Source organism: Accipiter gentilis, chromosome 25 (genome assembly GCF_929443795.1).
Source record: "Accipiter gentilis chromosome 25, bAccGen1.1, whole genome shotgun sequence".
NCBI lineage: Eukaryota > Metazoa > Chordata > Aves > Accipitriformes > Accipitridae > Astur > Astur gentilis.
In genome coordinates, this window is record NC_064904.1 from 5,461,914 (window position 1) to 5,480,057 (window position 18,144).

Sequence of the window (18,144 nt, forward strand, 5' to 3'; positions counted from 1 at the left end):
AAAATCACAAGCAACCTCCATCAGCTGTGGGGAGAGACCCAACTGCCAGGACAGCCTCTCTGAAGCCATGGCCCTGGTCTGCCTTATCAGTGAAGATGATAAACTTATGGCAAGTGGATACTGAAACAAACAACAAATTTCTGCAATCCCATCCTTCTATTGCTAGATAAAATCTTCATACAGAAAACTAGTCTTGTCAGCACCACAAATATTATTAAACACAGAACAAGCGGATGGCAGACTGATGTTCACATTGCCACTTTGAGTGGAAGGGGAGGCTTTGGTCCCAGAAATGAAGTGATAAAAACCCATGTGAAGAATTAGCTCTCAGGCATTATGACAGCTGACAGGGTATGCAGTGGCATCTAACTATGCAGTGGCATCTCTGCTGACATGGCCAACCAACAGCTTCACTGGAGCTTAAAGGTCTTCAACAAAAAAAAAGTCCACTATAAACAACAGTCCTGATCTGAAGAGCTTCAGTTGCCTTTATCCAGCTTCCCAAGCCTCTGCACCTAATGAGCCTGTAAGTTCTTTTGGTCAGGGATGGATTTCATCATTCTGGGTTCAACTGTGAGATTTCCTATGTGGCCATGGAGAGAAATGAAGAGACATAAGCTGGTTTGTAATCTTCTCTACTACCTGTGTTGTAGTAGGCAAGAGTTTTCAGAGTCGCCTTTCCTCTCTCAGCAGCTATAAAGGGAATGAAAGAGAGCAGACAGGGCCGTGTCTTAGTGCCATTCTTCTAACATACAGTTGTTTTCCTGCTTTAATATAAATCAGAAAGTCAAAGACCCACCAGAGCCTAGGTGCCCCTGAAGCTTGAACAGGTTAAGGCACACAAATTTCTGTAGCTATGTGCGTGCAAGCAGGCAACAAGGTTAACACAACTGCTTCTCTTTGGTTCTGCAGCTTGAGTAACTCGTCCTGCACTTGAGACAACTGGGCAGCCTTCAGCGTGAATCCACAGCAATTTCACATGCGGTTTGTACCAGAGCACCCTGAGCACTGTGCTGCCGCATCTCACTAAAGCAAATATAATTCATAAACATAAGAAAACCCCCTGCATTTCCACAAAGATGGGAAAACACAGAGGATTAGTGATATTTTATTCCTGTAGATTTGCTTTTGTAGGGTAGGATATTTGTATTATGACACCATTAGAAACAATGCCAGATATGAAGGGTTGTATGTTCCGAAGTACAAGGACAGAGATCCAGAGGGCATCACCTGAAAGGCCTTCCATTGTAAACCAAATGCTGTATCAAAAAGAAGATCAGAGGAGTTAATCCCATTTTGTTTACACGCGCTCCCTGACACGCACACCATTTCTGGATACCCGGAAGGAGTACAGAACCAATTCCTGTGCTGTTGTAGAAGTTCCCAGAACTGTTCTTGTTGGCAAACAATAACCACTTAATTAATGGCAATACCAAATTTTAGTTTAAAAAACCCCCCAAAATCTGATTTGGGAGAGTCAGGAACTAATCGCTGTTTCACAGAATGGGTCATTCACTTTGTTGTCCTGATCACCACACATTCGTTACAGTGCAAACTACGCACAGCGGGGATCAGAGAAGTGTCATTCCCCCCCCCGGAAGTCCATCCTGAAACGCATCTCCTAGAGGCAGGTGGAAGAGCCCAGACCCCATCCATACCCGGCCGCCTCTCCCCGCCGCTCTCCCCCCTCAGACCCCATCCATACCCGGCCGCCTCTCCCCGCCGCTCTCCCCCCTCAGACCCCATCCATACCCGGCCGCCTCTCCCCGCCGCTCTCCCCCCTCAGACCCCATCCATACCCGGCCGCCTCTCCCCCCTCAGACCCCATCCATACCCGGCCGCGTCTCCCCGCCGCTCTCCCCCCTCAGACCCCCGGCCGCGCGCCCCGCAGCCGCCGGCCCCTGCCCGCCCCTCAGGCAGCGCGAGCCGAGCCCCGTCCTCCCACCTGCCCCACGGCTCCCGCGCCTCAGGCAGCGCCAGCGCCCGCCCCGGCCCCGGCCCCGGCCCGCACCTCGGCGCCGCAGCACTTGCCGCTGCCCGTACCCCTCCTCCCCCGGACAGCCCCGCCAAACGCCACACGCAGGAGCGGGCAGTTCCTGCGCCGTTTAGGGGGAAGGATTAATTTAGCCCGTTAAGTCCGCTCCCCCCGCCCAGACACCCAAGAGGAGGGGGGAGGGAAGGGTACGTGCGCGTTGCCATGGGTGCCGGAGGAGCACCCAGAAAGTTGCGGGAGAGGGGCGGGGAGAAGGGGGCCGGGCCGGGCGCTCGGGGGAGCGGCCGCCCGCCCGCCGGGGCTGACTGGCCGCTCGGCGCTGCGCTGAGAGCCCGGGGGGCAGCTACTCCCGCGGCGGCGCCGGCTGTTCCGCCCACCTGCCGCCGACGGCTGGCGGCGGCGGCGGCGGCGGGAGGGAGGGAAGAAAGAAAGAAAGAAAGAAATAGAGGGGGATAAACTTCAAACTTGGCCGGGGCGGGCAGGGAGCCGCATGGATGCCGCCGTCCCTCGGTGCTGACTGGCAGCCCGCGGCACGCTGCGGGGCGCCCGCTGACAGAGGAGCGCGGGGCGCCGCCGCGCCGCTTCCTCCGCCGCCGGCCATGGTGCGTGTGGGGCGCGGGGCTCAGCCCGGCCCCTGAGAGCGACGCCTGGCCCTCCCCCCGCTCCGGTCTGCCGCCGCCGTCCTCCCCGCGCCCCCGCCCGCCTCCACCTGCCTCTGCTTCGCCGCTGCCGACCTGAGGCGTGAGGCATCGGCTTCTCTCCGCGCTGCAGCCCGCCCGACATGGAGTCGTCTGCGGGGAGCCACCGGGAGTGATCCCCGCTTTCCGACCGACCTGCTGGCCGCCCCCTCGGCGCCCGCGCTTGCTCCCATGGAGCCGGACGAGACGCCGCTCGCCCGCCCGAAGACCGTGCTGCTTATGCTGAGGAAAGTTCGCAAGAGGCGGGAGATGCTGCTGCAGCAGCTGGGCTTCATCTGCGCCATCCTCTTCTTCGTCTGGTGCATGTCCAGCCTGCTCTCCAGACTGGGTGAGTGGCTGCGGCGCCGGGACCGGCGGACCCCGGCGGGGCCGGCAGGGCGGCTGGAGCGGCCCGGGGGCTGCCGCCCCGCGGGCAGCCGGGGGTCGGCGGGGTCAAGCGTCCGCGGCTGTTCCCCTTTTGAGTTTCTCGGTGGAAATACCCCAGCGGGCGGGCGAGGCGGGGGAGCAGCGCGGGTTCCTCCGCACAAACCCCCGCGCCGAGCAGGTGCGTGGCCGCCGCCGCCGCGGGGAAAGGAGGCAGCGGCGTCGCCGGCGCCCGGTGGCCAAGGGCTTGCCAGCACCGAGCCCGCCGTGCCTCTCGGAGGGCTTCGGGTCGGGAATCGCGGGGCAGCTGCGTGCCTGGGAAGGGCCCTGAAGTAGGTTCCCCCTGCCGCTGCATCAGAGCTGAATCCTCTCCAGCCGCTTGTGGTCCCCTCTGCAACTTCGGGCCACCTTTCATTCTTATCCTTAGGCTGTAAACCTCCATCAGCTACAACGTTCTCCCCCCCCCCCCCCCCCCAACTACAGTGTGGATTTGTCAGAAAATTCTGTATTTTAGGCAAGGAACAGCGCTAATCTCATGTTGAATAGAGAGAGTCTGTTGCATTCTTTGTGCAAGTGCCATGGTGGTAAACTGATGCATTTATAATTAACTCTGTCATTCCCATTCCTTGTTTGTTTTGTTGGTTTGGGGTTTTTTTGTGTTTTTTTTTTTTTTCTCCACCTGCTGGTACAGTTTGAGCTGTAAGTGTGCAGCTTCAGGCCCTCTTCCTGCAATATGCTTTGCATCCCTCAGATACGAGGTCTAAGATTGCTGGGACAGCACATGGGTCTCTGGGTACGACTGCCAACAATCCTTGGGGATTTAAGAACAAAATCAAATTAAGCCCAGATCCTATGTCCATGTTTAATATAAGAAAACCAGATTTCGGCAGAATTAGGATGGGTCATGTGCTTAAATTAAAGCTGAAGTTAAAAATGTGTGCTTTAGGGAAGAAAAATCTGATGGAACTTGTCATACTTTCTAATGGTCTTGTGCTCAAATTATTGCCTGGGTTATTTGAAATATATCTAGGATGGCAACAACCTATCCATGTAAGAATTCAGTGTCTTAGACCATATCAGCATATTGCTCATCTTAGAGACTTTAAACTTTTTTTTTAATTGTGGTTTTAGAGGTAAACTGTTGCTTGCTTGCTTTAGAACTGTTTGTCATGCCTATGCTTTTTTTTTTTCCTCTTCCTTGCACCAGTTACTTATTTTCATAAACTTACTGGTTTGTGAAAGCAAGTAATTTGGATATGATTATGTTTACATAGTTTGAGGGGGGGGGGGTTGTTGCAGATAACAGTTTTCCAGAACATTTTTAGATTTACATGAAAAATGTCATGACTAATGAAAGTTTTTAATCTCCTGGGTTATCAACTAAATCCCTCATAACCTAATTTTTGATGGTATGCTGCATCAGGTAGTTTTTTTCAGCTGGCTAATTACAGTATATTGTATCCATAAACACTGACCATCTGTTCTCTATGTTTCTTATAATTGTGGCATCAGAATATTTTAGCAAATACTCTAGCCAAACTAACTTCCAAGCTAGATTTTTTTGCAAGAGTCACTGTAACACAAGCACAAGCATTACATGATGACTGAATATAAACTCTAAGATCAGCTGCGGAAGAATATTTGTTATTATAATATGTTCATTTGAAATGGATGAAGTTGAGATGGAAGTGATTTAATTAAGAGGTTCTATTCTTCCCTTGATTATTATAATTGCATACCCTGCATTATCACAAGTGCACCTTCTACACTCTATTCAGCAAGTTCCATTGAGAATGCTTCTGGAATATGAGTTTAGGCAAAAGTTCCATTGACTTCTAAAGAAGTTTGTTTTTCTTAAGACTTGTGGGGATTCACAGTGCAGTTATTTTCCATTTTCTTTGAAAAGTTATGCGGGATTGATATTATCAAGTAAACCCAACACTGAAAAGATCAGCCCCTAGACTCAGAATAAACCAAAATGTAACTGGAACATGTCCATAAGCATTTTTATTTTTTGAGAAATCAGTAATGTAATATGTGCAAGTGCAGATGACTAAATGGAAGTGTGATTGTTGCTCATGTCAGCATAGCTGGGCTGGGCTGGTTTCATCTATAGGAATGCTAAGCGTTGAGTTTCACAGGTGTAGGCTTCAGCATTTGTTTGCTGCAGAATATTTTCCCATTGTGGGTCACAGCCAGGTATTCTGATAGCCAGAACATGCTAACAGCTCTGACACTGGACTTTTATAGCTAGAGGCACCTAGCATATGTATGTGTTGGCATGTGCCCCAGTCATACCTTGATTTTGCTGGTCTGTCCATGCTCCTCGCTGGTGGGGGCATATAGTACAGTTAAGATGATGCAGAAAAGTATCAGTGATAGTGGGTATAAGCTCTTTCTATTTAATACAGGCCGAGAATCAACTATTGGAGACAGACGCATTTTGTCGGAAATATGGAGGAATAGAAGGTTGATGGCGTCACCTAACGGGACACATGAAGAAAAGAACTGTACAGAGCCAGGTAAGATGGGAAAACTTTGTGGTGTCTTAGAAGCTCTTGAGATGTATTGCGTAGTGGTGTCACGACCAAGCTGCAGTGATATGTTAGGGTAAATGTAAAGGTGACAAACTTAAAAAAAAAAAAAAAAAGCAGGATTGTTCTGTGTAGAAATAGTTTGTTGTGCTATATAATGCCATGACTTTATCTTTCAAAGGTAACAGTTAATGTTCACGTAGAAGAATGTTTTGGGGTTATGAGACTCATGCTGACAATTCAATTTCTCTAATTTTGTTTCTTTCGGTGATTATTCCTATCTAGCTGATGCTGCGTATATTGCACAGGTAATAAGAGGTGTACTCTTCTTGAAACTATGGGTAGCTAAACATGCAGTGTTTGAGATACCATCTGAACACAGTAATTTGTGTTCATTACCATTATACATTTAATCACATTTTCCTTGTTCAATGATAAACTATGTATTCAGAGTAGGAATTTATATTGTGTGGAGGGGGATGATGAGGTAAGTAATATGGAAACCCTGGAATCCATTTTACTTCAGGGTATCTATCCTGGCCAGGTGATAAGAATTGATTGAGGGCAGGGATAGATGACGCATTTTAATAGCAGTGTTAGTCCCCAGTGCTTTCATCTTCCCATCTGTCTTTCCCGTGTGTATTTCCTTTCTCTCTCTCCTTGCCTTTCTGTGGTTGACGGTGTGTGGGAGACAAGATGTTTTGCCAATGGCACTAGCCAAATTAATTAAAAATTCAGATTTATTTATTTTTTAAAAATATGACTCTTTGATCAACTCTGACGACAGCAGAGCCTGTGCCTTCTTGCAAACAGTATCCCCAGTTCTTGGATACTGTCAGCCCCAGGCAATAGAAGAGTTTGGAGCAGTACCCCTCCTGCCCAGCCTCCCAGTTACATGTCTGTTGTAATGCTGAGGCACCTGTTGATTCAGGATCACTACTGTGCTTATGCACTTCTGAGAGAGGAGTGGAAGAATGTTGCACACAGTATGTAGCTCCAAAAGCTTTAACTGTATCATCTTGATGTCCAAGAGCTTCTCTGTGCTTCTGTTAAAAACTTTGTGGGTTAGTTTGCTGTTATCTGCAACTGTAACCTTATGATGCTGTTGATTTGTCTGTCAAAGTTGTTCACAAACAAGAAAGAAGACAAAAGTGACCTTTTGGAAACATGTAATTATTCTTGATGAATATCAGAAAATACTATTCTTTCCCACTCCTCGTCCATTTTTCTCCACATATGTGGATGCATCAGTGTGATCATGTCTAAACAGATACTTGGCAGCACACTTGGAGTCAAGCCAACAAAGGCCACAAAATCATAGAAGCTGGATCAGAAAGATGCCCATCAAAGTTCTTGATGGGGATTTCCATTTAGTATGAATGAGAACTTTTTTTACAATGATACGATAAAACTGCCAAGGGAAAACATATGCTTATGTGTAAATTGGAATAGCAGGAGCAGTGTTGACTTCTCCAGATGTTTAGAACAAACAGCTCAGCTTCCTCTATTCCTATAAAATTGTAAGATTAGTTTAAAACCAGTTGGAATAATTAAATACAGTTGGGTCATTTTGATGTGCTTTCTGAAATTCAGGTCGTTGAGGTGCACTTGTGTGTACAGCTCTTGTGGTTACAGACAGGAGAGGCCCAAATATGCCACAGGATGCTGAGGGTTTAAGAAAAATATGAGACTTGCATTAAATTCATGATTTCTAGTCACAGTGCTGGAATTAGCCTTTCTTTTTAAAGGTGTTTCTTCTGTTAGAACACAGATTTACAGATCATATATGTCACAGGATTGCAATTACAGCATTTTTTAGTCTCTTCCTGTTACTCTGCAGTTATGTACAGCTTATCTCTCTGTATCTTCTGCAGCTGAAGGGGGGATTTAGATGCTGCAAGAGTGGCTAGATGTAAGATAGCTGCAAATAAAGGGAGCATCTGAAAATGCCTGAAATTGATGTTTGTTGGACAGGAATGGGTCTGTAAGAACCCATGACTGTTATTGCTCAGTAATAACTTTTGTGGGTTTGGGGGGGAGGGTGTGGTGGTGGTTTGCTTCCCTCCTCCCCCCCCCCCCCCCCCATTTTTGTCTGGTTGTCAGAGATTGAGATTTGCCCTGCAATAAGAAGGTACAATGACCTAAAACCTATCAAAAAGGAGCAAGTAGCGTAGTTCATCTCCATGGGAATGTAGCTTGTGTAACCCCATGACTTCATCTGGAGAAGGTAGTCCCAGGAAAGGTCAAAAGACTTGATCAAGATTGCATAGGAAATTGGTGAGAGTGTGGATTTTTAGTTGGAATATGTAAGCTTTCAGTCATGTGCTTATCCCAATGTAATGAAAATCTCAGGAATGTGCTGTCAAACCCTTCTAAATAGGTGGACTTTATTTCTGGTCTTTTTTAAAAAATCTTAAGAACAGATAGTTAATATGTATATATGTTGTATGAACACAGGCCTCTCTGTAGGCTCCTTTATGAGAAGTACTTATTCTTACCTACGTCATTTCTGTATATGCCTTAAGCATTAGGGGCCCTGCAAATGCATGGGTGTGTGTATGGTATATAGCAGTTTTCTTATGCTATGTGGATGTTTTTCTATGTGTGTTTAGGATACAAGAACTTCATAATACTTTGGGAAATTCAAGTTCTTGCTGAGAGCCTGTTAATCCTTTGTGTCATTGCAGTGCTATGGCTGTGCTCCCTCTTTATTAGCTTCCCACACAAGTCTACAGCTTTACTTCACTTTTCCCAAAGGCTTTCAACAAAGTTAATTTATTTACCACTTCAACCCCTTTTCTTACTTACGTGCAAATAAAAAAAAAAAATCCCCAGTTGTCACAAATTGCAACTATAGAAGTTTATAAGACTGTGAGATCCTTGCAGTTCATGACAGCGCTAAGAAAGGCTCACCCTTGGTAATACATCTTGGGAGAAAAACTCCATAAACTTCTAGAAGGAATGTTAGAAGCTCACATAGCCTACACTGTCTGAGGTTGTCTCATTTACTGAAGTAGAAAATTTTGTATTGTGTTATTCTGGAAACATTGTTAATGCTTCTGGGGCTATTCTATCAGAACAGAAAAAACTTTGAAGTCTTGGCAATGCTTGCTTTAAAAAAGAACCCTGAGGGTCTGACAAAGGAAAGGAAAATATGTATGTGTGTATATATATGTGTGTGTGTGTATATATATATATGTATGTATATATAACTAGAGGAGAAAGGTTTTTCTAACATTTGGATCTTAGAATTAAGATATTAATGAATATCTTAAGAGGTGCTACACATTTTTTCTGATAGTAACTATTCTGCAGTCAAAAGGAGTTCTAGATACTATCTATCCTGTAACAGCAGCAAAGGAACTGTAGGTCAGCTGCAGGAAGGAGGTGGAGCATTTGTGAGCATCAAGCCAACCTCAGTTCTAGTCTGGACTAAGACCAAATCGTCACCAAAGTTAACGTGGTGTGTAGCATTTTTCCATTAAAGATCCTTCCTGGCTTGAAATTCCCCTTTGTTGGAAGCTCCTCTGCCATGAAAAGATAAGTCTTTATATTGTCCTGGAGCCAGGCTGGAGGGCTTATAGATTGTATGTAGGAGGCTCTGGACTTCAAAAAATTTCATGAGAGCCTGGGATTTTTAAGTTATGAATCTTAGGCTTTTTTCCATATTGAGTTACTCTCTGGATGGCTGCTGTTGGTATCCCTCTTTGGGGGAAAACAAACTACCTTTACTTTATGGCTCTGAAAACTTTTTCTGGGTAAATTCCTGTGGGAGGAGTGGTGGATCTGACCCTCACTTAAAGCAGAGCGATCAGAAAAAGAGAGAAGTTGTCTCTAGCATCTTAACAGATCTCATTAGTTTGCAACCAATTTTTTTGCCTTTTCCAAGCTCTCGCTTCCATCTGCCATCAGCTCACTAGCTTGCAGTGCCATCTGCCCAGCAAGTCTGATTTATAGCTTCTCTGCTCCAATGGCTCGCTGCTTGTTTCAAAATGTTCCCATGACTCCACGTCCTCCAGAACTCTGAATAACGTTTCCAGAGCACAAGCTGGGGTGACTGGGTGGTGCGATGTTTCTAACCATGTGACTCCACTGGGTCGTGTTAGGCTGTTAGAGCAACTGATCTGGACTCCTTTCAGTTGTGAATATTTTCAAGTAATCCCTGTATACAGTACAGAGGGTATTTAAACTACTTGGCTGTCAATTAGAAATGTATTGGAATATATTTCCATTAGTCTTCTGACACTAGTCAGTGAGCTGCCTTAAAACTAAAGTCTGGGGTTTTCTGTCCACCGGTTTGTCAACCATGGGCAGTTCATGAGCTATATTGATTTTAAATAGCTGGGGATTTGATTCAAGTGTGCGCCTCCTATTGTTATCAGTGGGTAAAGATGAATTGTGGGTTGGGGGAAAGGCAGGGATTAGCATTTCTTTCTGAGCCATGCTGCCTTTTGACTTTAGAATTAAAAGGCACATTGTAGCAATGCTTTCTGTTCTTGCAGTGAGAGAGAAAGAATCAGTCCTCTACAGTGAAATAAGGTGTGTTTCCCAGTGGCGTGTGTATAACTTGAGTTCTGGATCAGGATCAAAAGTCATTAAGTCCGTGTATATTTTACACTGTTAGTTATAACCTTGTGGACTGATGTAGGATGTGATACATTGTAGAGAAACTACAAAAATCTTAGACAGTTTGGTTAACATACCATAGAGAGTACAAGAGTCTGTTACTATTTCTACAAAAATCGATGATGGTGTTCTCACTGACTAGAGAAGACAGGACTGACCTTTCAAAGTAATTTTCGAAAAGGATAGAAAAAGCTATTTCTTGTACGTTTGTTGTAAAGACACTATAGGAAGCGTAGATTTCCATCCATTATATTTAACAAATGCGGTACTTAGTTAAATGCATAGTTCTCAATATGCTGTATTGATATATCCTTTTTTTCTAAATCCTTATAGTTGCCTTAATATATAAGATCATAAACTTTGTGTAATAAATGCTGATCTAGACATACTTTTGTTGCTAGTGGAATATGTCATTTTGTGTTGATGTAAATTCTCTTTAAATAATGTGATAACATGTATTTCTTTTAAACAATGTGCTTGTGATCTTCCCTAGATCAAACTTCCGTTTTGTAGTACGCATATATGCCTTAGACCTCCACTTTTAAGGAGGAGGTATTAATAATTTCACTGTAATCCTTTGTTTCATGCACAGTCTGAATTGGTAAGCTCAACATGACCTGCAGGTTCTCTTACTATGCATTCATATGGTATGTAGCACAGAAAGACCATGGTCTCGTTGAGGTAATACAGACAATAACTGTCTTATGTTATTTGCAAATATTTCCCACTAGCCTTTTAGTCAGACTTGCTCTCTGCCTTGTTGCATAGATAATGTGCCACTGTTGTAGTAGATAAATTTATCGATAATGCATACATGTTCATTTAATGTGTTTCTTTGCTCCAATGTCTTATGACGTCAAAGACCAGGAAATTTACCAGCCTTAAATATCCTGTTCTTGTGTTGGTCTAAAAAGAAATGAAAATGAGGGAAGGTTTAAGAAAAAAATTCTTAGTTGCTTTATGCATATAGTATTCATATAACATATAGATGCAGTGTCCAGCAAACATGTGTGTGTGTATATGTACACAGATGCACATATTTATGTAGTGGAAAGTCTTACTAACCAGCTAGCATGTAGCTTATTTCTGTAGCCACTTGTCACATGCTTGTGGTGTCTTATTTGTTTTGGGTTGTTCCCCCTCCCCAGTGTCTCTGGGCTCACTCTTGTCCCTGTAGATGCTGAGCAGTAAACTTCATTGATTGTGTTCTCACTTGGATGGTTTCTGCTTCCAGGGGGAGATAGATGTGTGGCAATTTAAAACCACTTTTAGTGGACTAGTTGAGGGCAAATGACAAATGTTTAATCGCAAGTTTTTCTTGTGTGGCCCCCAAGGTCTCCTAATCAGAATTCACACCTAGATTTAGGTTGAACTTCTGACACTCTTTGCCTGGCTTATTGATGTGGGTATTAAAAGGGTTGGCAGGTAGATGTAATTGAAGTTAATTGGGAAAAGTTTTTTGTTTATTTTTTGTGAAGCAGTTTAAGAAACGCGCTTTGTTCGAAGCTAGAATTTAAAAAATAACCAACCTGTTCTCTGAGCTGTTCATTTTCTAGCAGTGTATTAATACTGGCATCCAAAATAGTAGAAAGAAATGAGACAAACATCTCTCTGTGCTTTGGCTCAACCTGCCAATGGCATCCCCTGGAGAGCTGAGAACAGAAAACTAACTCCAGGGTAATTTATCCATTTCCCCAGGTCTAGGTGCCAAGTTTGCAGGAAGTATTTTAACACACAGTAAATAAGTGTCTGACTAAAATGCCATTTAGAGATGTAGTAAACAAGGGCAAATGAAACAAAAGGAAATACTATTCAATATATTACTGTATATTCTTAAACATAATAAAAATGTTACTTGATATAATCTTTATTTCATATGACAGTTTTATTTACTGTTGGTTTTGGTCCAGGAAGAACACTGTGGATAAGGACTTTTACAAGCTAAGTCTTTGCTCTGATACCAAGAAGCAGGCTTGAAACAAAAATCAGAATTTCTAAAATGTAGCAACTTCAGAACCAAATTTAACATCTGTGGACACAAGCCCTTACTTTCTTTGAATGGAACAAAACACCCAGGCTGAATGCTCTGGAGTACTAGACTAAGATGTAAGTTTCCCATATTAGCCCGGCTCTAATATTTAGATGTCCGGTTGCCTGTATTTCAAACTACATTACCTAAACATTTCTCAAATGTTAATGTTGCAATAATGCAACATCTCTTTTTCTGTGACTGCAGACAACTCGGGCAGACAGAAGCTGTGTAAATTAGTGACATGAGATCAAAGAGGAAATGTGTGGTAGAACAAAGAATCAAATCCAGGTATCTCAGTCCTGATCTAGGCTCCTGCAAAGATGATGTTTGAACAGAAGTTTGGACTAATATGAACTCCTGCGGTTCCATCCAACCTGAGTTTTCCTGTGATCTGGTATGGAAACTGAATGAAATACATTTCACTCAGGACATATTTGAAATCCTGAACTGGGGATTTCAAAACCAAGTTAGTGAGACTTGAGCATGTAGATCTCCATGGTATCGCTGACTGTCTCACACTTAATGTGGGATAGTGTGTGTGTGTATTTAGATCTGTTCTTCACTAGTATTACCATGCAGATAGACCTTTCTGTGTGGAAATCTGCTCCATTTTCCACTCAGAAAATTGTGCTGTATAAAGGCCATGTTTAAATTTACCCATCCTTGTCCATGGCAATTTCATTTTCACTCCTTGCTTTTTACCTTATTGTTTGTGACATGTCACCACATACTGCAGTTGAGACAGAAAATACTGCTGTCTTGCTTTGTATCATGCACAATTGTTACCACACCTCACTTGACTGTTGTAGGAAGTGGGTTGAAAAGGCATTGCAAATCAGTCTGTGAGCATTAATCCATACCCTTGGGGTTGGTCTAGGACAGAGTCTTTATGACGTACTGAATTATTTGATAGATGTTAAAACTGCATTCAATACTTCATCTCCATGCTCTCAGTGTCTCATCAGTCCATAACTTGGACCACCAATGTGGAGGATTCAGGCAAAACTGGACAAGCACAGAACTGGGCTGTAGGGAAGTAGATTGTGAAAAGCACCTGGCGGTAGAAAATGGTCACCAGAAGCTGCAAGAGGGATAGAGAAACTTGGGATTTGGAATTGGGTGACAGGAAGACTAAGATTATCCAGTCATGGAGCCTGGAGTTGGAGGATAGGTGAAAGGAACATGATGAGTAAAGGGAGGCTGAATTTGTATAATGAACGATGGGAGAATCCTGAGCTACAACTCTGTCTCTCTGAATCTCAGTGTTTGTTTGAGGGTCAAAATGACCGATTTAAAAATACACTTAGGCACAGTGTGCAATTTCATTACAGTAAATTAATTTTAAACTTTGTTCTGCTAATATTTCTAAGAACCCTCATAATTGAATTATTTTTTTCAGAAGTTACAAAATTTTATTACACATATCTATTACTGTATTCATTAATGCCAATGACTTTTTACAGAATAGATATGGTTATCCACCTAGCAGGCTGAGAATATTCCATGAACCTGCTGACAATTAAACTGGCATCACTCCTGTTCTACAGGAAGGTAAGACCTTCAGGCAATAAAGAGTGATGGTTTCCTTTATTCTTTACAGTTGACAGATGTTGAAGACATAGTAGAAAATGTAATAGCCTTAGAAACTGAGTCAAATTCATTACTGCTGGGACTCTACTGATAAGTTGAAGTACAGCAGAGCAGACACTTCAGGCAGAATGCAAGCTACATGTATATGTGCTCATTCAATTGTTTCCTTTTTTGCAACATTAAATTAGCAGTTTAATGTTAATGACAGGTGCTGTGTTAATGATCTTGAGAGAGTGACATTCTCTACCCATAATGGGGAACAGTGGCAAATGTACCTTCCTGCAAGCAAGAAGATAATTTAGACTCTGCCTGTTCAGTTTCCATACATACTTGCTTGTTGGACTGTTCTCAGAGATTGCCAAAACATGATGAATTATTTTTCCCCTGCATTATGATGCACTCATTTGTTCAGTGGGTTGAGGGTAATATGACTGGATCTATTGCACAGAGGTATTTAAACCTTTGAATAGCAAGATGTAAATATTCACAGATGGTGGGAAACATTTAAACTTTGGGAATGGTAAAGTTAAAATGGATGAAATTTATGTTTAGAAGCTCAAAGAGACTGAAATGGGGAAAATAGATTTCCCCCTTACTGTGAATCAGTATGTGCTTTGAATTTTGTGAGTTCCTAGCCCAAAACATAGACTCTCGAAGAGAGAGGCATTTGTTCTTTAGGGCTTCTGGGAGCATATCCCAGCTGTGTACGCTCCCTTAACTCTACTATGTCATTACAGCTGTGACAGTTTACAGTAGTTGAGGTTCTGCCCTACAGATTTGTTGCTGGATGGTGAGATGCTGTTTCTGGTTTAGTTCTTTGGTGAGAATCTTCTCTCTTTAAAAACTTTTTCATACCTTCATAAGGTTGCATTCTTTGCCTGATTACATCACGCTGCTTTAAATCCCTCCACAGGATCTTTGGCTAGTGTTGCCTAAAATTGTAAGGCTTTTTCTTACCTTCTTAAGCCTTTTACAAACCTTCCCCTTCCCTGTTGCTACTAGCCTTTGTCTGCTTCCTTTAACCTGCACCGAAACTTTGAGATGAGTTTCCAGTGTCCATTTGCCTTTTCTTCTTATTTTTATGTAGCCCCTTGCAGATCAGTATGTGAAAGAAACTGTCTGGAATATTATAATTCTCTCCTTTTTTGAATCTCAATTCATGAGCCATGAGTATCATGGTGCTCCCAGGAGACTGGCCAGCTGGGATTGGCTAGACAGGGAAGAAGTCAAAGCTAGCATATTAATTAGTCCTGTTTCAGTCATGCACAGAGGCTTTGCAAGTTGAGGGTGGAAGGAGAAGAGCAGGGTCCCTATGGAGCTATAGCATTGTCTGTCCTTATTGTGAGATGCAGTGGCAGTCCCTAAGAGCACCTAATGGAAATGGACAAGGAAAAGGAAAAAGAAGACTGAAAAAGGCGAATTGACTTGCCGAAAGTCTGCAGGGAGGGTCCGTAGCTAAGCTGCATTTCCCCCCCGCCCTTAATCAGAAATTGTAGCCATACTAAGTTCATTGCGCCTGGAGCTGTTGCTGCTACCACCATGGCTTCTCTGCTCTCCTTCCTGATCAGCTCATAATGACTTGACTCTTTTACTGTGCTTTTTTCATAAGAAATGTAACTTTTCACAGTAAAGATGTTTTTCCCCTCGCTGTATGTTTTTACAAAGCCTAACATGGGGCACCAAGACTAGTTACTAGTATAAATGGGGCAATGATATACCCAGAACTGCTTCAGTATACTGAATGCTTTTGATTATGGTGATAGCTAAAGGTTGTCAAGTGAAGTATCCAGCTTGCCCCTAGGAATTAAAGTGGTTACCACTTCCCAGCCAGTTATACCAGATAGCTGAATGCTACATTACAGAGCAATTATCATTTCTCCTTCTCCTCAACTTAGAGGAAGAAGGACTAATGAGGGATCTTGGAACTTAAAGATCTTTTGAGTTGCTCCCACAAGGGGGTAGGGAGATGCCTGGCTGGCCCATCTGTGGGCCAGCTGCTATCCCCAGAGAATGGAGATGAAAAATTGTGACTACGGAAGTTGCAGGTCTCTGCTGTGGTGATGGTTCTACCATTGGGGAATGTTTTTTGGGGGACCACTGTGTGAGAGGGACTGTATAAATACCAACACTCCTTTGCCGTATCAGGGATAAAATGAGACCTCTTGTTGCTTGCAGGCTGAAAAAGGAAAGAAAGAAAGAGTTCAGCAGTATTTTCTCATGTGTGAGCAAACCTGTACTTGTGCCTGACTCTAAGGTTTTTTGAATATTTGAGGGTTTATTATTTCATTGGGGGAGATGGGGGGGTGGGGGGAGGCTTCGTCTGACTTTTGAGTGTGGAACAAATACTTCAGATTTGAAGTTAATAAATTATGATTTTTAGTTCCGTATGTGTTTGTTATAGTTATTTGGTTGTCCAGGATTTATTAGTAACATCACCTGATGGGAGAGTTCTTACTTGGAAAGACTATCTGGGATCATCTCCAGAACTGCTTTAATCTGCGGATATTCAGGGCAACTAAGTTTAGTAAGTACTACTTAGGTAATTAAAGGTTGGAGCTGGGCTGCCTTCTCTGCAAGACAACAAACTGGTAAAGGGAAATTAGTCAGCTTGGTTCAATGTTATTTATTTTATGTATAGCACAGAGTCTGGTCCCACCCAACTCAGAGTTTGATTTTCTAATGTGTTATGGAGTTTTCACAGTAGGAACAATATTACTCTTCATGTAGTCTCAGAGGTAGCAAAACTAGCACAAATTGCTTATGTTGAAAGGAGAATTTATAACTGTTTATGAAACAATCATGATACCCATTTTGCACTCTGGACTCAAATTTGCTTTAAAGAAAAAAATTGTTGAGTGGCTAAAGAATAATTAAGTCTCTGCTAAATAACTACTTGTGAAATTCTCTTGGTAACTATTTCACCAGCTTGTACCCATAGATGTAGGTACAAGACCAATTTGCACATGTAAGAGAAACGTTAGAAAAAAGGACAGTTGCTGTGATCATACAAGCACTTCAGGATCTTAAAAAGTCCTGTGTTTCTGTAAGCTCAGTAGCTTTTGAAATAGGTCAGATTTGGTGGAATGCATGAAATCACTTGCAGAATCTTTTGGTTTTGTTGGACAGTCAAAATTCAGTATTTTCTCCCCTATTCCAGCTCCTGCATGGTGGAATGCTATACAAATGCCACTAGCATTACTATTCTTCTGGGATGAGATTGCATATGGGATGGGAATAGTGATGCATGTACTATATGCTTCTTAGGGATGGGAATAGTGATGCATATGCTTCTTAATGAATAAAATTATCATCTTCACAACTAAAATTCTTCCCTTCTATCCAGTAACTGATTCCAAATATATCGGTCCTACCACATTGCTGACTCCAGACTGGACTCTTATTGTTGAGTACTGCTGTGCAGCTCTGAGGAGAAGAGATTGCACCTCTGCCAGATACTTCAGCTGTGAGGTTGTCATGGTTTAACCCCAGCCAGCAACTAAGCACCACGCAGCCACTCGTTCACTCCTCCCCAGCCAATGGGATGAGGGAGAGAATCAGAGAAAAAAGTAAAACTTGTAGGTTGAGATAAAGGCAGTTTAATAGGACAGAAAGACAGACAATAATAATAATAATAATATGACAATAATAATAAAAGGATTGGAATATACAAAACAAGTGATGCACAATGCAGTTGCTCACCACTTGCTGACCGATGCACGGTTAGTTCCCGAGCAGTGATCTGCCCCCCTGGCCAACTCCCCCCAGTTTATATACTAGACATGGCATCACATGGTATGGAATACCCCTTTGGCCAGTTTGGGTCAGCTGCCCTGGATGTGTCCCCTCCCAACTACTTGTGCCCCTCCAGCCTTCTTGCTGGCTGGGCATGAGAAGCTGAAAAATCCTTGACTTAGTATAAATGCTACTTAGCAACAACTGAAAACATCAGTGTGTTACCAACATTCTTCTCATCCTAAATCCAAAACATAACACTATACCAGCTACTTAGGAAGACAATGAACTCTATTCCATCTGCAACCAGGACAGAGGGGAGCACATCTGATGATGTGTGGAAGAGATGAGGACCTCCTGTATCCAAAGTGTAGGGTGGCAAATGGCTATGTTGGACAACATTGGCTGTGTGCCTGTCTGTGCTAAGGTGCTTAGTCCTGTGACATCTCGCTGTGGTCAGGCTGTAGTAGGGGGTGACACCTCATGACTCTTGAGTGCCTACAGACATGACCCCCAAACTGACATCTTGATCATTATTATAAAAAACAGATTATCATCTGTTTTCTATGGAAAACT

At 43.2% G+C, this 18,144-nt stretch overlaps 1 protein-coding gene across 1 annotated transcript in view; it reads left to right on the top strand.

Annotated features, from left to right (window-relative positions):
- Window positions 1-2,045: 2,045 nt before the first annotated feature.
- LOC126050439 (ras and Rab interactor 3-like) overlaps window positions 2,046-18,144 on the top strand; it is a 172,019-nt gene continuing 155,920 nt past the window's right edge. Inside the window, exons 1-2 of the mRNA XM_049828303.1 lie at window positions 2,046-3,019; window positions 5,466-5,576. Of these exons, the coding sequence (XP_049684260.1) occupies window positions 2,863-3,019; window positions 5,466-5,576 (268 nt within the window). The 5' untranslated portion in view covers window positions 2,046-2,862. The remainder of the gene's footprint in view (window positions 3,020-5,465; window positions 5,577-18,144) is intronic.